General features: G+C 36.1%; 1 protein-coding gene across 1 annotated transcript in view; it reads right to left on the bottom strand.

Annotated features, from left to right (window-relative positions):
- The window catches only part of Fife (regulating synaptic membrane exocytosis protein fife), a gene marked incomplete at its 5' end in the record, with an annotated part of 64,806 nt that overhangs the window by 30,831 nt on the left and 18,102 nt on the right, over positions 1 to 15,873 (bottom strand). Inside the window, 4 exons of the mRNA XM_077440485.1 lie at positions 2,624 to 2,821; positions 2,896 to 3,164; positions 11,199 to 11,432; positions 13,148 to 13,301. Coding sequence (XP_077296611.1) covers positions 2,624 to 2,821; positions 2,896 to 3,164; positions 11,199 to 11,432; positions 13,148 to 13,301 — 855 coding nt within the window. The remainder of the gene's footprint in view (positions 1 to 2,623; positions 2,822 to 2,895; positions 3,165 to 11,198; positions 11,433 to 13,147; positions 13,302 to 15,873) is intronic.

The following is a 15,873-nucleotide window of genomic DNA, read 5'->3' as shown; positions in this document are numbered from 1 at the left end:
CTCGTCTTAATAGATTGCTCCAATGCGACAAGTGTGCTATGCAGATTAAGAATTATTAGATATATATTTAGATTAAACACGACATCTATGGTTAAACATTGTACAGCATTATTGTAAGTATTTTTGCGTGGACGTGAAAAGGGGTTTCCAGAATCGGAGAGAAAGACGCAGCTAGTGTTCTAGAGATTGTTTATTGGTCTACACTCGTCGGCTCTCCAGCTCCGAATGCTCTACAGTTCGAGAGCGCCCAATATTTATACTTATCGGGTGCTCTCGATATTTGCGAGACCCTATTGGTTGATAAGTCGCTCGATTCTATTGGCCGTTATACACGACTCCTCTATACGTCGAGGCCATTTTGGCGCGAACGCGAGATCAGGTGATCAGCGCTAGTAAACCATCGGTCCACGAGCACCACTCACCTAATCTCTACGTTACAGTATTATACAAGGCAAATACAAACAATAATTAACATCCATGGACGGATCCACCTACGGAAAAAATTTGAAGCATTTATACAAATCAGTGAAAATCGAGATGCCGAATAACTCGATTTTTTGCAAAAGAGATAGGACAGCGATGCCGATATGTATGTAGGTCCCATTTCAATGAAAATCAGATAAATTGGCAAACTCTGATAGGAAACGATCGACCTTGGAATTATATATTTCAGGTAATCATTGTTAGCAGGTAAAAAATTTTGGTAATACCTGCTCAAAACAAATACGTTCAACCGGCAGCATGGACTAGTGTTTAGCATATAATTCTTTCGAATTAAGTGGTCACGGGTTCAATTTCCAATGGCTGCTGCTGGCCAGGCTTTGGTTTGTGATTCCAGGTCGATCGTTTCGTATCAGAGCTTGCTGCCAATTTATCTGCTTTTTATTGTAACGGTTCCTGCGAATTGGCATCCCTGTCCTAGCTCTCGCAAAATTTGAGTTATTCAGCAATTCAATTTTTCAGTGGTTTGTTAAAATGCTGCAAATTTCCTCATATATGTCTCTGTGTATGTTGATCGGATTTGCCGTGTATAATGCTTACAATTTTTCTGTACAATGTTTGACCATAGATGTCATGTTTTATGTAAAAATAAATATAATATTAATTTCGATAGGGACTTAGTATGTAACTATTGTTGGTTCGTAGAAAAACATGAATAATCAAATCAATTTAAATAAAATAAAACTATAAAATAAAACTAAATTTTGGAATTAGATTGGCCAAGTTTAAGCGGTTTATATTACAAATACCGATTGAAGCCAGGTAAATACGCTAGTATATAATTATTATAATTTTCTAGATCTGTGTAGTACAATTGTCGCATTGGCGCGATTTGTAAGACGAGTGTGCATCCTTGATTGAATAAAAAATAAAATGTATTTAGATCATGAAAAAGATTGCAAACATTCTAGAAGGACAATGTGTTCTATCAAGATGAAGAAAAGTATTTAGTGAACAAACTTTCTGTGCGGCTTTACGTCGTCTTTTAGAAGTGACGATAAGGGAATAAGCCAAAAACAACAATGAAAAATAAGTATACTTACAGTTGAGCTGGAGCTATAAATACATCCGGTCGTTATATTAATAGATAAAACACGTGGAAAACAATATTGCCCGTGTATTTATTATTACTGTGTCTTTCAAAGTAACGATCGGTGGGTGGTTCGTTTATGAAGTTTTCCCGTCACTTCGCAAAGTCTTCAGAGAAAATCTTCCCATTGCGTCGCGTTCAGTTAAAAATAGTTTCGTAATAAATGAAATTGAAGTTCGTGGCTTCGAGACTCCGAAAACCCCTCCCACAAGTCCCATCCGACTGGAGATAAAATGGATTTTAAGCTCTGCGTCTTTTCAGAACACGGGGGAGTGCTTAGTGAAAAACTACTTAGAATATATGTAGTGTTTTCCATTAAGATTGACGTGGAGTGATTTTACAGCGCTATTTGGAATTGCCGACTCGAATTGAGAATACTGTCTCTTGATCGTGTCTGCGAAATGTCTCTTCCTCTTGTTTCCCCTGCTCTATCAACTACAACGAGTGGCTCAAAACTTTAACTGAAGCAACTGATCTGATTGGTTCAATGGATCATTGGCGTGTCGTGAAAATATCTTTATTTTTGTTGCACAGCCTTACTTACACGTGTGCGAGCAGGATAAATGGTGACTTGGTATGACGTTATCTTGTATCCTGCTTGCTCACATGTAAGTAAGACTGTGCGACAAAAACAGGGAGATTTCAACGACATGCCACTGCTTTTTCTTAAAAGAAACAGCACTGTTAAATTAATCTATAGCAATTTTTTTGGTCGTAGTTGTTTCTTATCGACATAGAACTTGTCTGACAACAGGTGAGGATTATTAATTAGTCGCGTGATTAGATTTTGTAATAAAAACTGACTTTTAAGGACTCAAAGAATCTCAGAAACGAAGCTGGGAAAGTTTTCTCTCGTAGGGTCTGAGGTACCGATTCGAATGAAGTACAGAAAATGATATAAAATGAAATCTCCCCATCAGTAAGTCTCATTGTCTCAAAACTTCTAACGAGCATTAAATAATTTTCAAAAACTGCACTCTGGGTGTACCCAAGTATTTACAACTAGGATTTTTATAGTAAAATACAACTTACAGTTGACTTCCACGTCTTCGGAGCCTCCTATCTTCCTCAACTATAAGCGTGGGCGGACGATCTGGACTGCAAGGCTCATCGTCAGTTGTAATGCGAAACGAAGCTCGTCGAGATGGAGGTCCAGGAAGAGACCCAGCTGCAGCAGCAGCAGCTCCAGCTGCTATCAATCCTGGCGCGAACACATCGTAGGCCGAAGCTCTAAAAAACTCAAAAAGCTCAAGGTAAAGATCAATTCCACTGATGAGTATTTGTATGATATATTAAAGAATCACCTTCGGGGCATCGGAGCTGGTAGACCGAGACCAGATTCACCACCTGGAGGAGTGATTGGAGCGTTTGAATTGAGATCGTCGTCACAGGAACGTTGTCTGGGAACCACGCGAGAGCCTCTGCGACTTCCAACACCGATTGAAGGTACAATTCCCAGTGCGCAACTTCTGGGTGGACTGTTGGCTCTGCTACATGCTCCACTGCGACCTCCTCGACTCCTCCATTCCAAATCTGTCGTGGAACCTTTCATGGCTTGTGTGCCACCTTTTAACTAAAAAGTAAAGCAGAACTCTCTTGAAATGATATATTTTGTTTGAAACTGCAAGGGAATATACTTCCAAATGGAATTTTGTCTCTTTTATGGATGGTACATGAACGAAAGAAGAATTTGAAAATGGTGGTTAGGGAGAACAAGCTAGCTGGAGCATGGCTCAAAGGCTGTCGAATAATCTTGAGGTTGGTAATAAACTGTTAGACCCAGAAATAAATGGGTAAAATTTAAATGCGCATTTTATAAACCAAACACGCATTTATCGTAAGGATTTCATAAAATTGGTTTGAATTGAAATAATATTATGTCATTTAAAAAATAAGTGTATAATTTAAAAATAATTTCTAATATAATATATTAAAAAATACAGCGAAAGAAAAAAAAATTAAAACAAAAGAATACATAAAAAATCTTATGTTTATTTAAAATATGTAAGATTTGTTTTATGTATTATAAATAAATAAAAAAAAATACTTTTGAAAAATTACGAATCCATTTTTTTAATTTGGTCAACATTTCAATATCAAATGCGGGCATTTGATAAGTTATTTTCAAAACAGAAAAATGTAAAGCAACCTAAAATGAATTAAATGCGCATTAAAGATAGGCATAATGCTGAGAATTAATAACTCGAGAATTAAGTAACAAATTTTTTGTAGTTTAAATCATGTGAGTTGTAAATTCTGCCTTTAGCTGGGCACTTTGTAATAATTACATTGAGCAAATAAAACATTGCTCAAATTAAAATATTTTTTATTTAACACAAATGTATTTATTTAATGCGCGATTTCTTTTATTCTAATGCGCAAATGATTCGTTCTAAGGAGCAAAGCTATTTTTTTTAAATGCATCGTTAAATCGTACCCGAAAGAAATTGGATCAATCTGTGAAAGACTCGAACTTATAAGTTATAATATGCAAGATCAAGACCCAACATTTGGTAATTATGTAGATTGTAGTCACATTTGGACTATTTCAATTATTGGATATAAACGAGTGGGAAGATGCATATGTTTGTATAGTTTTATAGATAAAAACACTACTTCCGGTTCCTTTCTAGATGAAATAGAGATAAAAAGTTTGAATACTAGTAAATTGATCGCAGGAAAGGTATCGGTTAGTCTTAATTGGGTATCTGCATTTGATGTCCATTTTTGATTTTTGGAATAAACTCGAAGTGCTTGTTAGATTCGATAGTATAAATTTTACACGGAGCATACATATATTTGCTGAAGCAATAAAATAGTTTTCGAACGATGTTAGCTCACTTTATATTACACGGAACCATCTGTTATGGCAAACTATTACTAACTAACTACATACGTAACTAACTAAGAACGTCAAACCTGAACCATTCACTTACGAAGTACAAAACCTGTCAGAATCAAGCGGAATTTATAACCAGCGAGCGGGCAATACGCTGCTATTATGCTCGAATTAGTTCTGGAAAGCGTTTCATTTTCATTGTGAAATTTCTTCAATTCTTCCAGACGGATGTGTTTGAATTTGAAAAGCAGACATCTTACTCACATATTATATAATTTTGTAACGAGACGCTCGTCTCGGATTTTGATAAATCGCGAGATGTAAACCGAATTAAAACCGTTGTGGATTTAAAGGATTCGCACAGTTGAGTATGCACAATGGAACGAACGCTGAACGCACTTAATTTATACTACGGCGATGATATTTTCCGCGGAAACGTTTCCTCGAATTTTCCTTCTGAGAGGTCCTTAATTCGCGGTAATTCATTCCCAAAGATGGCGGATTACACGTTTTAATACCAACGACATCAGACAAAACGCTTTACATATATTGCGGCTTTAATTTTGTGAGTGTTTCCGGTCTTCATTATGAAGCTGTGTAGGACATCCTTATAAGCCAATCCATTTCGCTAGGCAATGGGCTAAATTTGGATGTCGATTCCTATTGGTCAATGATTTTTGGTATGAACCTCGCACACGACCCATATATAGCTTCAGTTAATTGTCTCATGTATACTTGGAATATGACTGGTACGTGTGACCTTATACTATTACTATGGATGAAATATAAGCTACTAAGAAGTTGCGGCGCGTCGCATATCGTTGTAGAAAGGCACGTGCCTCACTTTGGGGCCATTCTCAGGATGAGGGTGGCCTCCCTACGTCGTCGTGTATCATAACATTGTTTCCTTGCTGCCGCGTCTTCAGAATAGCCCAGAATAGCAGTGCACGGCAAAGACTACTTCTATTCATACTATACAGCAGTGCATGTTAAGACACATTTTTGGCCGAGTGTAAGGCAAAATCGGCTTGCATATACATTACAGAGCGCGAAGATACGGCGCAAAATTGCTTGCGTCGTATCGTCAAGTCAATATTGTCACAAAATGACGTTTCCGAAAATATTCTTAAGCACATGTGTGCTTTCATGATGTCTCGTCGTGCGCGAATATTTCCACAGTGGGCAAAGAAAACCGGTATTGCTTGATACGTTACGGTGACATGTACTGCTGTATGATATGAATATATCTTGTCGGCTACTGCTGTTACGTCAACGACACGTACACATCTCGGAACAAATGAATGTGTCCCTATAGAATGTGCCAAAGAATACTTGTCGTACTGCTATTTACGTGCAGTTAGTTGCCGGTCTGTGCTGTACTAGAATTAAACCAGTGAGCTCAGAGAAATGTTATAATAATAGAAGTGGCTCTAGGCGTCATATTGTTGTCAAGTGAGAAATGTTCACAGACCTTTCAAATAATTTTGGCGTCAGTCGTATTTGATGCTTTGTGCTCGACGTATGTCCGATAAAAACTTCTCTGTTTGTATATATATATATATATATATATATATATATATATATATATATATATATATATCGCAAGATGGGTAAGTGTATCGTTAAAATTGCACAATGCATTCAAAAACACACAATAAACAACATGGAATACATTAAATTAACCATTTAAGTAACATTATTCAATTACCATCGTAGTTTGACAGTTTTTAAAAGTGTCATGGCGATCGCCCGCATTCTACATAAAATTTCAGGGTTGGCACCAGAGAAATGTAAAAATTATTTTTAAATAAATGTAAAAACATTTCTGTTGGTGGCACCGAATACTGAATTATATTAATATCCAATTATTTAAGTTTAATTGATAGAAACATCGTTCATTTCATATTATATATATTTTTGTTGAAACTATATCATCATCATCATTTACAGTCATTCGCCATCCACTGCTGGATGAAGGCCTCTCCAACACGCTTCCACTCGTCTCTGTTTTGCGCAACACTCATCCATCTCATTCCGCACATTTTCCTAATTTCGTTCACCCATCTTCCTTGCGGTCTTCCTTTTACTCTTTTGCCTTCTCTCGGGTACCATTCAAGCACTTCTTTTGTCCACCTTTCGTCCATCCTCCTAGCTACGTGACCCGCCCATTGCCATTTCAATCTCTTCACTCTATCCACTATGTCCACTACCCTTGTCATATTTCTCACCCACGTGTTCCGCTTCCTGTCTTTCCTCGTTATGCCAAGCATACAGCGTTCCATACTTCTTTGAGTGCATTGGATTTTATTTTGCATCTTGGCGTTCAGTGTCCAAGTTTCACATCCATACGTCATCACTGGCAAAACGCATTGATCAAAGATCCTTTTCTTCAGGCAGAGTGGCATTTTTGCTTTAAAAACAGCATTCATCCGTCCAAATGCACTCCACCCTAATTTCATACGTCTCTTTATCTCTTCATTTTTACTACCAGACATGTCAATTATTTGACCTAAATATAAATAATTATTTACTACTTCTACTGGTTTATCATCTAAGGGGATGCTATCAGGCATGCAATAACTATTGAACATTAGTTTAGTCTTATCTACGTTAATTTTTAATCCTACTTTTCTACTTTCCCTGTCCAGCTGTGTTAGTCTGATAAGTAGGTCAGCTGAATCACGAGCTACTAAAACTATATCGTCTGCGAACCGAAGGTGACTCAAAAAGCGACCATTGATGCTTACTCCGGCTGTATCCCAATCCAATTTCCTGAAAACTCCCTCAAGCACCGCATTGAATAACTTGGGCGAGATTGTATCTCCTTGTCTTACTCCTTTTCCTATGCTAAATCTATCTGTACCTGAAAAAATTTTAACCGAAGCTGTGGCATTCTTATATATTGCAGCTAACAGTCCCACATAGGGTTCCGGCACTCCCTGTGTTTTTAGAGCGTTAAGTACTGCATTATGACTAACTGTATCGAAGGCTTTCTCATAATCGACGAAACCTAGGCACAATGGCCGTTGATATTCGTTGGCGCGCTCGATTAGTTCGCCAACTACTTGGAGGTGGTCCATTGTGCTGAAATTTGCCCTAAGCCCTGCCTGCTCTATAGGTTGGTTCTCGTCGAGGATATTCTTCAGCCTTTCTGTAATAACCTTCGTGAAGAGCTTGTAGACCGCTGAAAGTAGACTAATGGGTCGGTAGTTCTTGATATCGCTTTTGTCGCCTTTTTTGTGTATTAAAATGATAGTTGCGTTATTCCATCCTTCTGGTATAGCTTGGTTCTGGATGCATTTGCTGAAAAGCCTAGCTAAGATATTAATTAGGGGGGGGCCGCCACATTTTAGTAAGTCAATGGGAATATTATCTTCCCCTGGGGATTTACCGTTCTTTGCAGTTTTTAGCGCGGCCTCTACTTCGCTAGGCAATACTGCAGGAACCCTTTGGCCGTGTGTCGATTCCAGAGCGGGGAATTGGCCGTTGTCGTTCTCGTATAGTTTTGCATAGAACGTGTAAACTCTGTCTATGATTTCTTCTCTATTCCTAATTATTACTCCGCTCTCTGATCTGATTGCGATCATTTGGTTTTTGCCTAAGAAAAGATCCTGTTTGCACTTTTTCAGGCTACGGTTATTCTTAATGGTATTTTCTATTAGCTTGCTGTTAAAATCCCTGACATCCCTGACTATTCTCTTTTTAATTTCCTTATTTACTAGATTGTATTCTTGCTTATTATTATCCCTATCTAAACTCCTTTTATGCTTAATTAGGTTTTTTGTTTCCGCTGAAATTTTGCTTAATTTAATCTGTTTCCTGAATCCACCTAATTTCTTACCTGTTGAGGTTAGAACCGAACTAATTACAGTGTTCAATTCCTCGATGTCTGCTTCTGGGTTTAATTTCCCGTATCGATTTCCAAGTTCGAGTTCGAATTCATTTTTCCTAGACCTTAGTTGAGCGAAATCTGGAGAGTTACTGCATCCTTTTATTAATTTCCTACGTTCGCAATTTATATTAATGGCCATCTTGGCACGGACTAATCTGTGATCGCTACCTATATCTACTTTACTTAAAACACTAACGTCTTTAACGGAGTGCAGGGCATTTGTTAGGATGAAATCGATCTCGTTTCTGTCTCCTTTAGGACTCTCCCAAGTCCACTTATTGTTGGTGTTTTTCCTGAAAAATGAATTAGTGATAAAGAGCCTGTTGTGTTCTGCGAATTCTATGAGGCGATCGCCTCTGTCGTTTCTTTGGCCGGTACCAAAATTGCCTACTGCTCTTTCAGTATTTGCCTTTTGTCCTATTTTTGCGTTAAAGTCGCCCATGATTATTTTAAAGTGGTGACGGCTATTATCGTATGCGTCCTGTATTTTTTCGTAGAAGTCTTCTATTTCCTCGTCTGGGTGGCTAGATGTGGGGGCGTACACTTGGAAGATTTGACAAGTGTACCTGCTCGAGATTCTTAATACTATATAGCATATACGTTCCGATATGTCGCTTATTTCTATAATATTTCTTTCTATTCTCTTATTGATAAGAAACCCTACTCCTCCTATTCTACCATTTGGTAGCCCTCTCCAGTAGAGACAGTTACCACTTTTTAGGATTATTTGGTTTTGCTGTTTTCGTCTTACTTCACTAAGTCCTATTATATCCCATTTGATATTTTCTAATTCATTCTCTAATGCAAGCACACTTCCTTCACTCGATAACGTTCTTACATTGTACGTGGCTAAATACAGGTTTCTATTAGCTAAGCTATCATCCATCGTCACTCTTACCTTGTTGGAGGTTTGGATATTATTTTTCTCGCATTTATCCAAGATGTGTTGAGAAAAAGGCGGTACTTGAGAGAGATTTCCATTCAAGGAGTGAGTTCTTACCGCCATAGACTCTTCTCTGTGGTCAGCTTTGACAGATAGTCATCCTAGGTATCACTTGGATCACTTATAAGTTATTACATGCCATTTAACAGGGTTACTTTGTAAGTGAAAGTAGTTAGTTATGATAATAATAGATTAGCAATTGTTATACTACTTTTTTACAGATCTTTATCGTGAGACGCCTCTTTGGAGACAACGGATTTATATATGTGAGTGCGGTTTGCAATTTAATATTTTAATAATAAATTTAGTAAAGAATATAAAATTACACGAATTACTTTAATATAAATTAAATATGAAAAAGAACTATTAGACAGTTGGGAAACACCGTTTCTGTTTGCTATTATTCTATTAAGTAAAGTTCGTTAAAAATTTTTGTCTGAAAGCAATTATGTGGAAGATTTATTGCTTCTGTGGGACCGAATTTTGACTGGCGAGCAGGGACCCTTATTTTTTTGTATTCAGGTAGGGAGATGTATCTCGTTCGTATACGCTTTTGTAACTGACACAAAATTAACACAAAATTTTTCGCAATCACTGATATTAAAAACGCTGTTAACGGCCGATCGTCTGTTTATTTTTACACTTAAATTATACTAGGATGCAATTAGTAAAATAAGTGATTAGATGGTTAAATTTTTAGATTAAATTTCGTGCAATAGCCGGGTTTAAGCGAGTAATAGCGGGAAGAACGCAGAAGCACGTCTTCCCCGCATGACACGAAAGACCGAACTCCTGAAACTATATATTACACATAAATTTAAGAGTTCCCAAGGACAGACAAATACAAAAAAGTGGATAAAAATAATCCGTCAACTGAGAAAAGAAACGGATTGGCCACCAACGCCGAACAAATCGTAAATAAATCTATATCAAAATAAAACTTTATTTTCTGCAGTGAATATGTGATGACCCTGATTATATTTCGTGCGTTGTAGCGCAGTTATGGAGACGTACCGCGTATTATTGACACAATTTATTTATTCGTAAAGGCACTTCTATTATTCTATTATTATTTTTTTTATTTTTTTTTTGTGTTATATTTTTTGACCATTGTGGCGCTTTAGGAATTCCTGCTATGCCACAATGGTCTGCTTAGAATAAATAAATAAATAACATTTCTCTGAGTGAGCTACTCTGTTGTGACTATTATGTGCACGATCGTATGATGTCAGGAGACCATATGTCCACTAGGGATCCCAATCGAATATTCGAATATTCGAGTATTCGAATTATTCGTCTGATTTTTCGACCATTAGTTGATGAAATATTCGAATATTATTCGTGTATATATTTTTTTGACAAACTAAATACACAAAGTCAACATGAAAAGAGTGATGAAAGAGAAGCCGACGATTATGAAGAAAATGAAATATGTAATTGGGATAATTGTGATAAAAATGAAGATAATGAAGAAGATGAAATGTCTACATGTGAAGAAACGGATTTTTATTCATTAAATACGGAAATTTTTGAACAAAATCACTTTTCGACCGATAATAATCTTTACGAAATTTTAGAAAACATTAGAAAAATAATACGAATATTTAAGAAGTCACCGGCGAAATATACATTTTTACAAGAAATCATAATGAATTATTATTGGCTGTAAAAATGAGGTGGAATTCAATGGCAACTATGATTAGACGATTCATTCAAATTTATACTTGGTACATATGTAATTACCTTTTTTTTTAATTTTCGAATATATTCGAATAGTTCTTGATTTACTATTCGATATTCGAATAGTTGAAGTCGAAGAATATTTGGGATCCCTAATGTCCACCCAATGTGAATGAATGTTATATAACGTAGAATAACTCATATTGGGTACTTGCTTTGTTTGGAAACTATTATATTTCATGTATATGTATACCTTTTCGAGTTCTTTGAGCGAAGCTGGTGAAACGTCAGAGTGTCGTCTAAGTTCTGGGCTTCTGGGAGGCGCCAAACCCGCAGGGGTGCTTACTCCTAGTTTTACATCGGAATGACGCCTCGCCAGGGTCTCAGCCATTGGTACCTCGAGAAGGGAGTCTGTGGAGCCCTGGGGCACTTGGGCTGCCGCTCGAGATGCCAATTTTCTGCGACATACCGAACATCGCCAATCCTCCTGAAAAGTTTCAGAACTGTCATAGTCTGTTGTAACGACTCGTGGGTCGATTTAAATACTAATGTACATATGTAATGTATGTCTGAATGTAATGTACATATTTGGAATAGTTAGGCAGATTAATAATTTGAGATAACTTTGTGATTGCTCTCGATTAGTTTACACGTTGCGTTATTTTGGATGAGTACAAATGTATGTATACACATAATTTTGTATTTGTACTTTCATTAATTTCAATAAACAAGTGTTTATTTTTACATATCTTTCGAACGTAAAAGTGATGTTTGTGGGCCTGAAAACTAATTGCGATGTATTTTTTAATTAAAAATTAGTAATGTAATGTATCTTTCATTATTAAGCCAGCAACATAGCTCGGTCGTTAAGCTTGTGCCTAACACCGAGAGGCGCCGGGTTCCATCCCATGGGCAGACCTCGATTGAAAATAATTTTTATGAGTATATCTGTAGTGCTGCTGGCCAGACCTTGATATATATAGTAAATATTAACGCATTATTTAATTCTGGAGCATTCGTAAAAATATCAGAGGTTTCAAAATTAAAACGGCCATATAACAACTGGCACACATTGTTGAAAGTGTATTTGCGCTTGTAGAAATATAATTTACTAGTTGAATTATATTCGAATATGAATGAACTAAAACGCCAATTGGAATATATTAAAACACACTTCGACTGTAACATACATATATAAGGCCACTTATAATTATAAAATGGGACAATTCATATTCAGCCAGCAGCATAGCTCGGTCGTTAAGCTTCTGCTTAACACCGAGAGGCGCCGGGTTCGATCCCATGAGCTGACCTCGATTGAAAAGAATTTTTCTAAGTACATCTGTAGCGTTGCTGGTCAGACTTGGATATTTTTGACTACAGGTCGATCGTTTCCTATCAGAGTTTGCCAATTTTCTCTGATTTCATTGTTGAAACGGTTCCAGATTCAAAATTGGCTAAAATCCTTCCTACCTACTATGTCACCACTATTTGAGTATGATTAATGTACAATAAAATTTATGTACAATTCATAGATGTCTCGTTAAATTGCGTGTTTAAGTCAGTGACTCGTAATTCAGTGACTTGTATAATAAAATAAAAATGATGTATTGTTTGTAATTGGCCAGGAAGGTGCATTGGGGTTTACCTGTAAGACTTTCCTGGTATAAAATGTAATAAAAATAAAATAAATTATATGTAAATACCTAACAAAAATTACAATTGAAAAATTATACTGCAGAACATTTTTCATAATAAAATTTTGAATAATACACTATTAAAATTTAAATAATATGGGTTTTTCATTCTAAATTGACCCTTTTTCATTTCAAATTAGCATATTTTAGATAAAACAAATCCAAGTTAAAAGCAATCTGGTTGAGCAGCTTGATTTCACCACCCTTTTCAACGGGTGATGAAATCGTCAAGTTGGTACGTGCCACAGGATAACAGAACAAATCGCAGAATCTACAAAAATATGTATAGTATTTTTTATCTCACGATTTGCACTGATAAAAAGGGCGTATTGCTTCACATCGGAAAACTTCTCAATCATTTAAATATGCTTAATATATTAAACAAAACATGTCTTCGTAAGATAAAAAATAAATATACATACACACACTTGAACAAGCGATGTTCAAAATTAAACAGCATCAACGAACATTTATTTTAAAATAATAAAAAATAAATAAATTTTCTCACCGGGTCTTCATTATCGTCTAGTTTGGAATAGCTGGCGCAATCTTCGCAAACTCTCTGCTGACATTCTTTACACGTTTTGCTGAAATCTTCGGGCTTGAAAGATTTCAGGCAAACCCTACAAGCTCCAGCACGACTCGGAGGCTTAGAGGGATCCCTGCGAAATGAAATTTTGCACAATGACATTCACTTTATACGGTTTCTACGTGTAAATTTTGAACAATTGCTAGACAATGCGATACATTAGAACCGAGCGTAGAATAATCTGAGAGAATTTTCGGAGCAATTACCTTTTCGCAAATATCATAAGCCCTCTGTTAAATTTGCATTGTGATATAATGTTTCATCTGAACGCTGCATCAAATGAAATTTTCAACATTGTTCAACATTTCCCAAGTGTATGTACATACCGCATAATTATGTATATTATACATCGTGTCTGTGCAGGTTTCGTATTACTCTCGTTATTCATTATTATAATATAACAATACCTGGTATGTGCGGTCAAAGTTTAAAAGGTGATCATTATTCATTGTTAGTGTTTCTCATTTCATATATATGCGTTGTTGATGTGTTTTATTTTTTGAATTAGTATTATTCAAAGTGCTTTTCATTGACTTGAAGCGCAAAATAGTATAGTGACGATATATATAAAAGTGACGAATTTAAGAAATGATGCTTAAATATTGCGTTGGTTTGGATGTGATATTTTTGAACGCTGTTTCTTTTCAAATACGTTAATCAAGCAATTCAAATAAAAATTAAACAAAAAAATATCGTATGCAATTTAATATACATAGTTTCAATTGTATATTTGTTTTATATTAAAGAAAGGTTTAAAAATAATGTTGAACGATTAGCGTGAAACTTATAAAAACCGAACATGCTGTCGCATTCCTGCAATGTGTAACATTGAAAGGACGTATAATAATTTCTTAATTTTTTAAAATTATATCTTATTTAACTACTAGCTGAACCCAGCATGCGTTGCAATGCCACAATAACACATGCAATTCCCGTTCCCGTTCCAGTTGCGTTCCAGTTGCGTTCCAGTTGCGTTCCAGTTGCGTTCCCGTTCCTGTTATCGTTCTCGTTCTCGTTTTCGGAAAAATGCAGGAAGCGAACAGGTTTGAAATTATTCAATTGTTTGTTTATTTTACCCTAACAACGCAGGTCGCGACGCGAAAACATTTGAAATTATTGCATTGCAATGCCACTCATTCCCGTTTTTCCCGTTTCCGTTCCCGTTCGTGGGCAATTTTTTTTACAGTAAGCTTCCCGGATATACATACAACAAATCCTGAAAGTTCCATCGTAATCGGTTGAGTGATTTAGAACAATGTTGTATTTCTTGATCAAAATGCAATACGAAACTGAAACGAAATGTAATTGGCTATGGCGGGTCGAGTGGGTACCAGTTTACCGGTACATTTATTTCATTTACCGGTAAATACCAGTGTACCAGTAGTAGGAGAAATCATTTACCGTTTATCAGTTTATGAAATTTGATAGTAAATTACAATCCCTAGTTAAAATAACTGAGAATTGATTTCAAAAGCTATGCATAAATACAAACTTTAGTTACGACTCGTTCGAATTCAATGTGATGTTTCGTATTAAAATTTTCATCTTATCACTTTATTGTATTTATAAAATTTTATTGTATTTTCTTTAATTTTATGTTTGACTGAACTTTCCAAATTTTATTTACAGAATGGCAGAGTGATCTGAAATATGTCATTCGAATCTGCGTCTATAATCATTGTAAGTAAGAATTTAAGGCGACTATCAAGTTTATTAATACTTTTGCGTAGGGGTGGGTGTCTATTGTCTAGGCACTTAAAGGTCTACCCTGGCGAGTTTATTGTTTACGCACGCACTTGCCCAGGTCTGTTAGAACTCAAGCGTATCCTTTGTTCGGGCACTTACTGAGTCCCGTTAGCCCAATCCGGGGTCTCTACTGTTCACCCACGAATGTATTTAGACAGTGGATACTCTCTCTCACGTTACAATACTTTAGAATAGCTAATAAATGGAAAGTAACTTATATGTACATATATCATAAGATTTTCGCACTTTCGCACCGCACTTTCATGGACAACATAAATTAAAAATTCTATACTAATCGACTGAGCGTAAATTTAACAGTTAAACTTTAAGAACATAAATACAATATTATGCTTAATATATTAATTACTTTGTAAAATCAAAGTTTGAAGAGTATGAATCAACTTTTATATTATATTAATTAATAAATGAAGCTCTAAACCCTTCACTAAAATGTAAAATACATATGATATAACCAACTGACACCGAACATACGTAATTCCACATACATTTATGTATGTAGAACCTGCTTGATATCATTCAATGAGTATCAATTAATTCAACATCTATACATATGTTGTACACACTCCATTACACAAATAAATAATTTCGCATTCGGTTACGCACACACACACACACGCTACACATCCATTAGAGATATAGTGGGTGGGGAGGAAGGGAGGTAACCGAATACAAATATCAAAATTCACGTCGCTAATTGCAGGTAGACGTGTAACAGAGTAAATACACTCACGTGTGAGTGATACACGTCAAGTGCACGGTGGGCGGGTGTGTCAAACCTGAATTAATTCGAAGGATCTCGGATTAAGGAAGGGGATGGAGATTAGGGGGTAGATTTAATAAATCCGAAAGCCAACCTGCCTGAAGGGCTGAAAGGGGTG

This window comes from Arctopsyche grandis, chromosome 11 (assembly GCF_051622035.1).
Source record: "Arctopsyche grandis isolate Sample6627 chromosome 11, ASM5162203v2, whole genome shotgun sequence".
In the NCBI taxonomy this organism is placed as follows: domain Eukaryota; kingdom Metazoa; phylum Arthropoda; class Insecta; order Trichoptera; family Hydropsychidae; genus Arctopsyche; species Arctopsyche grandis.
Note: the sequence above shows the minus strand (reverse complement) of the source record. Positions and strands in the feature narration are given on the sequence as shown.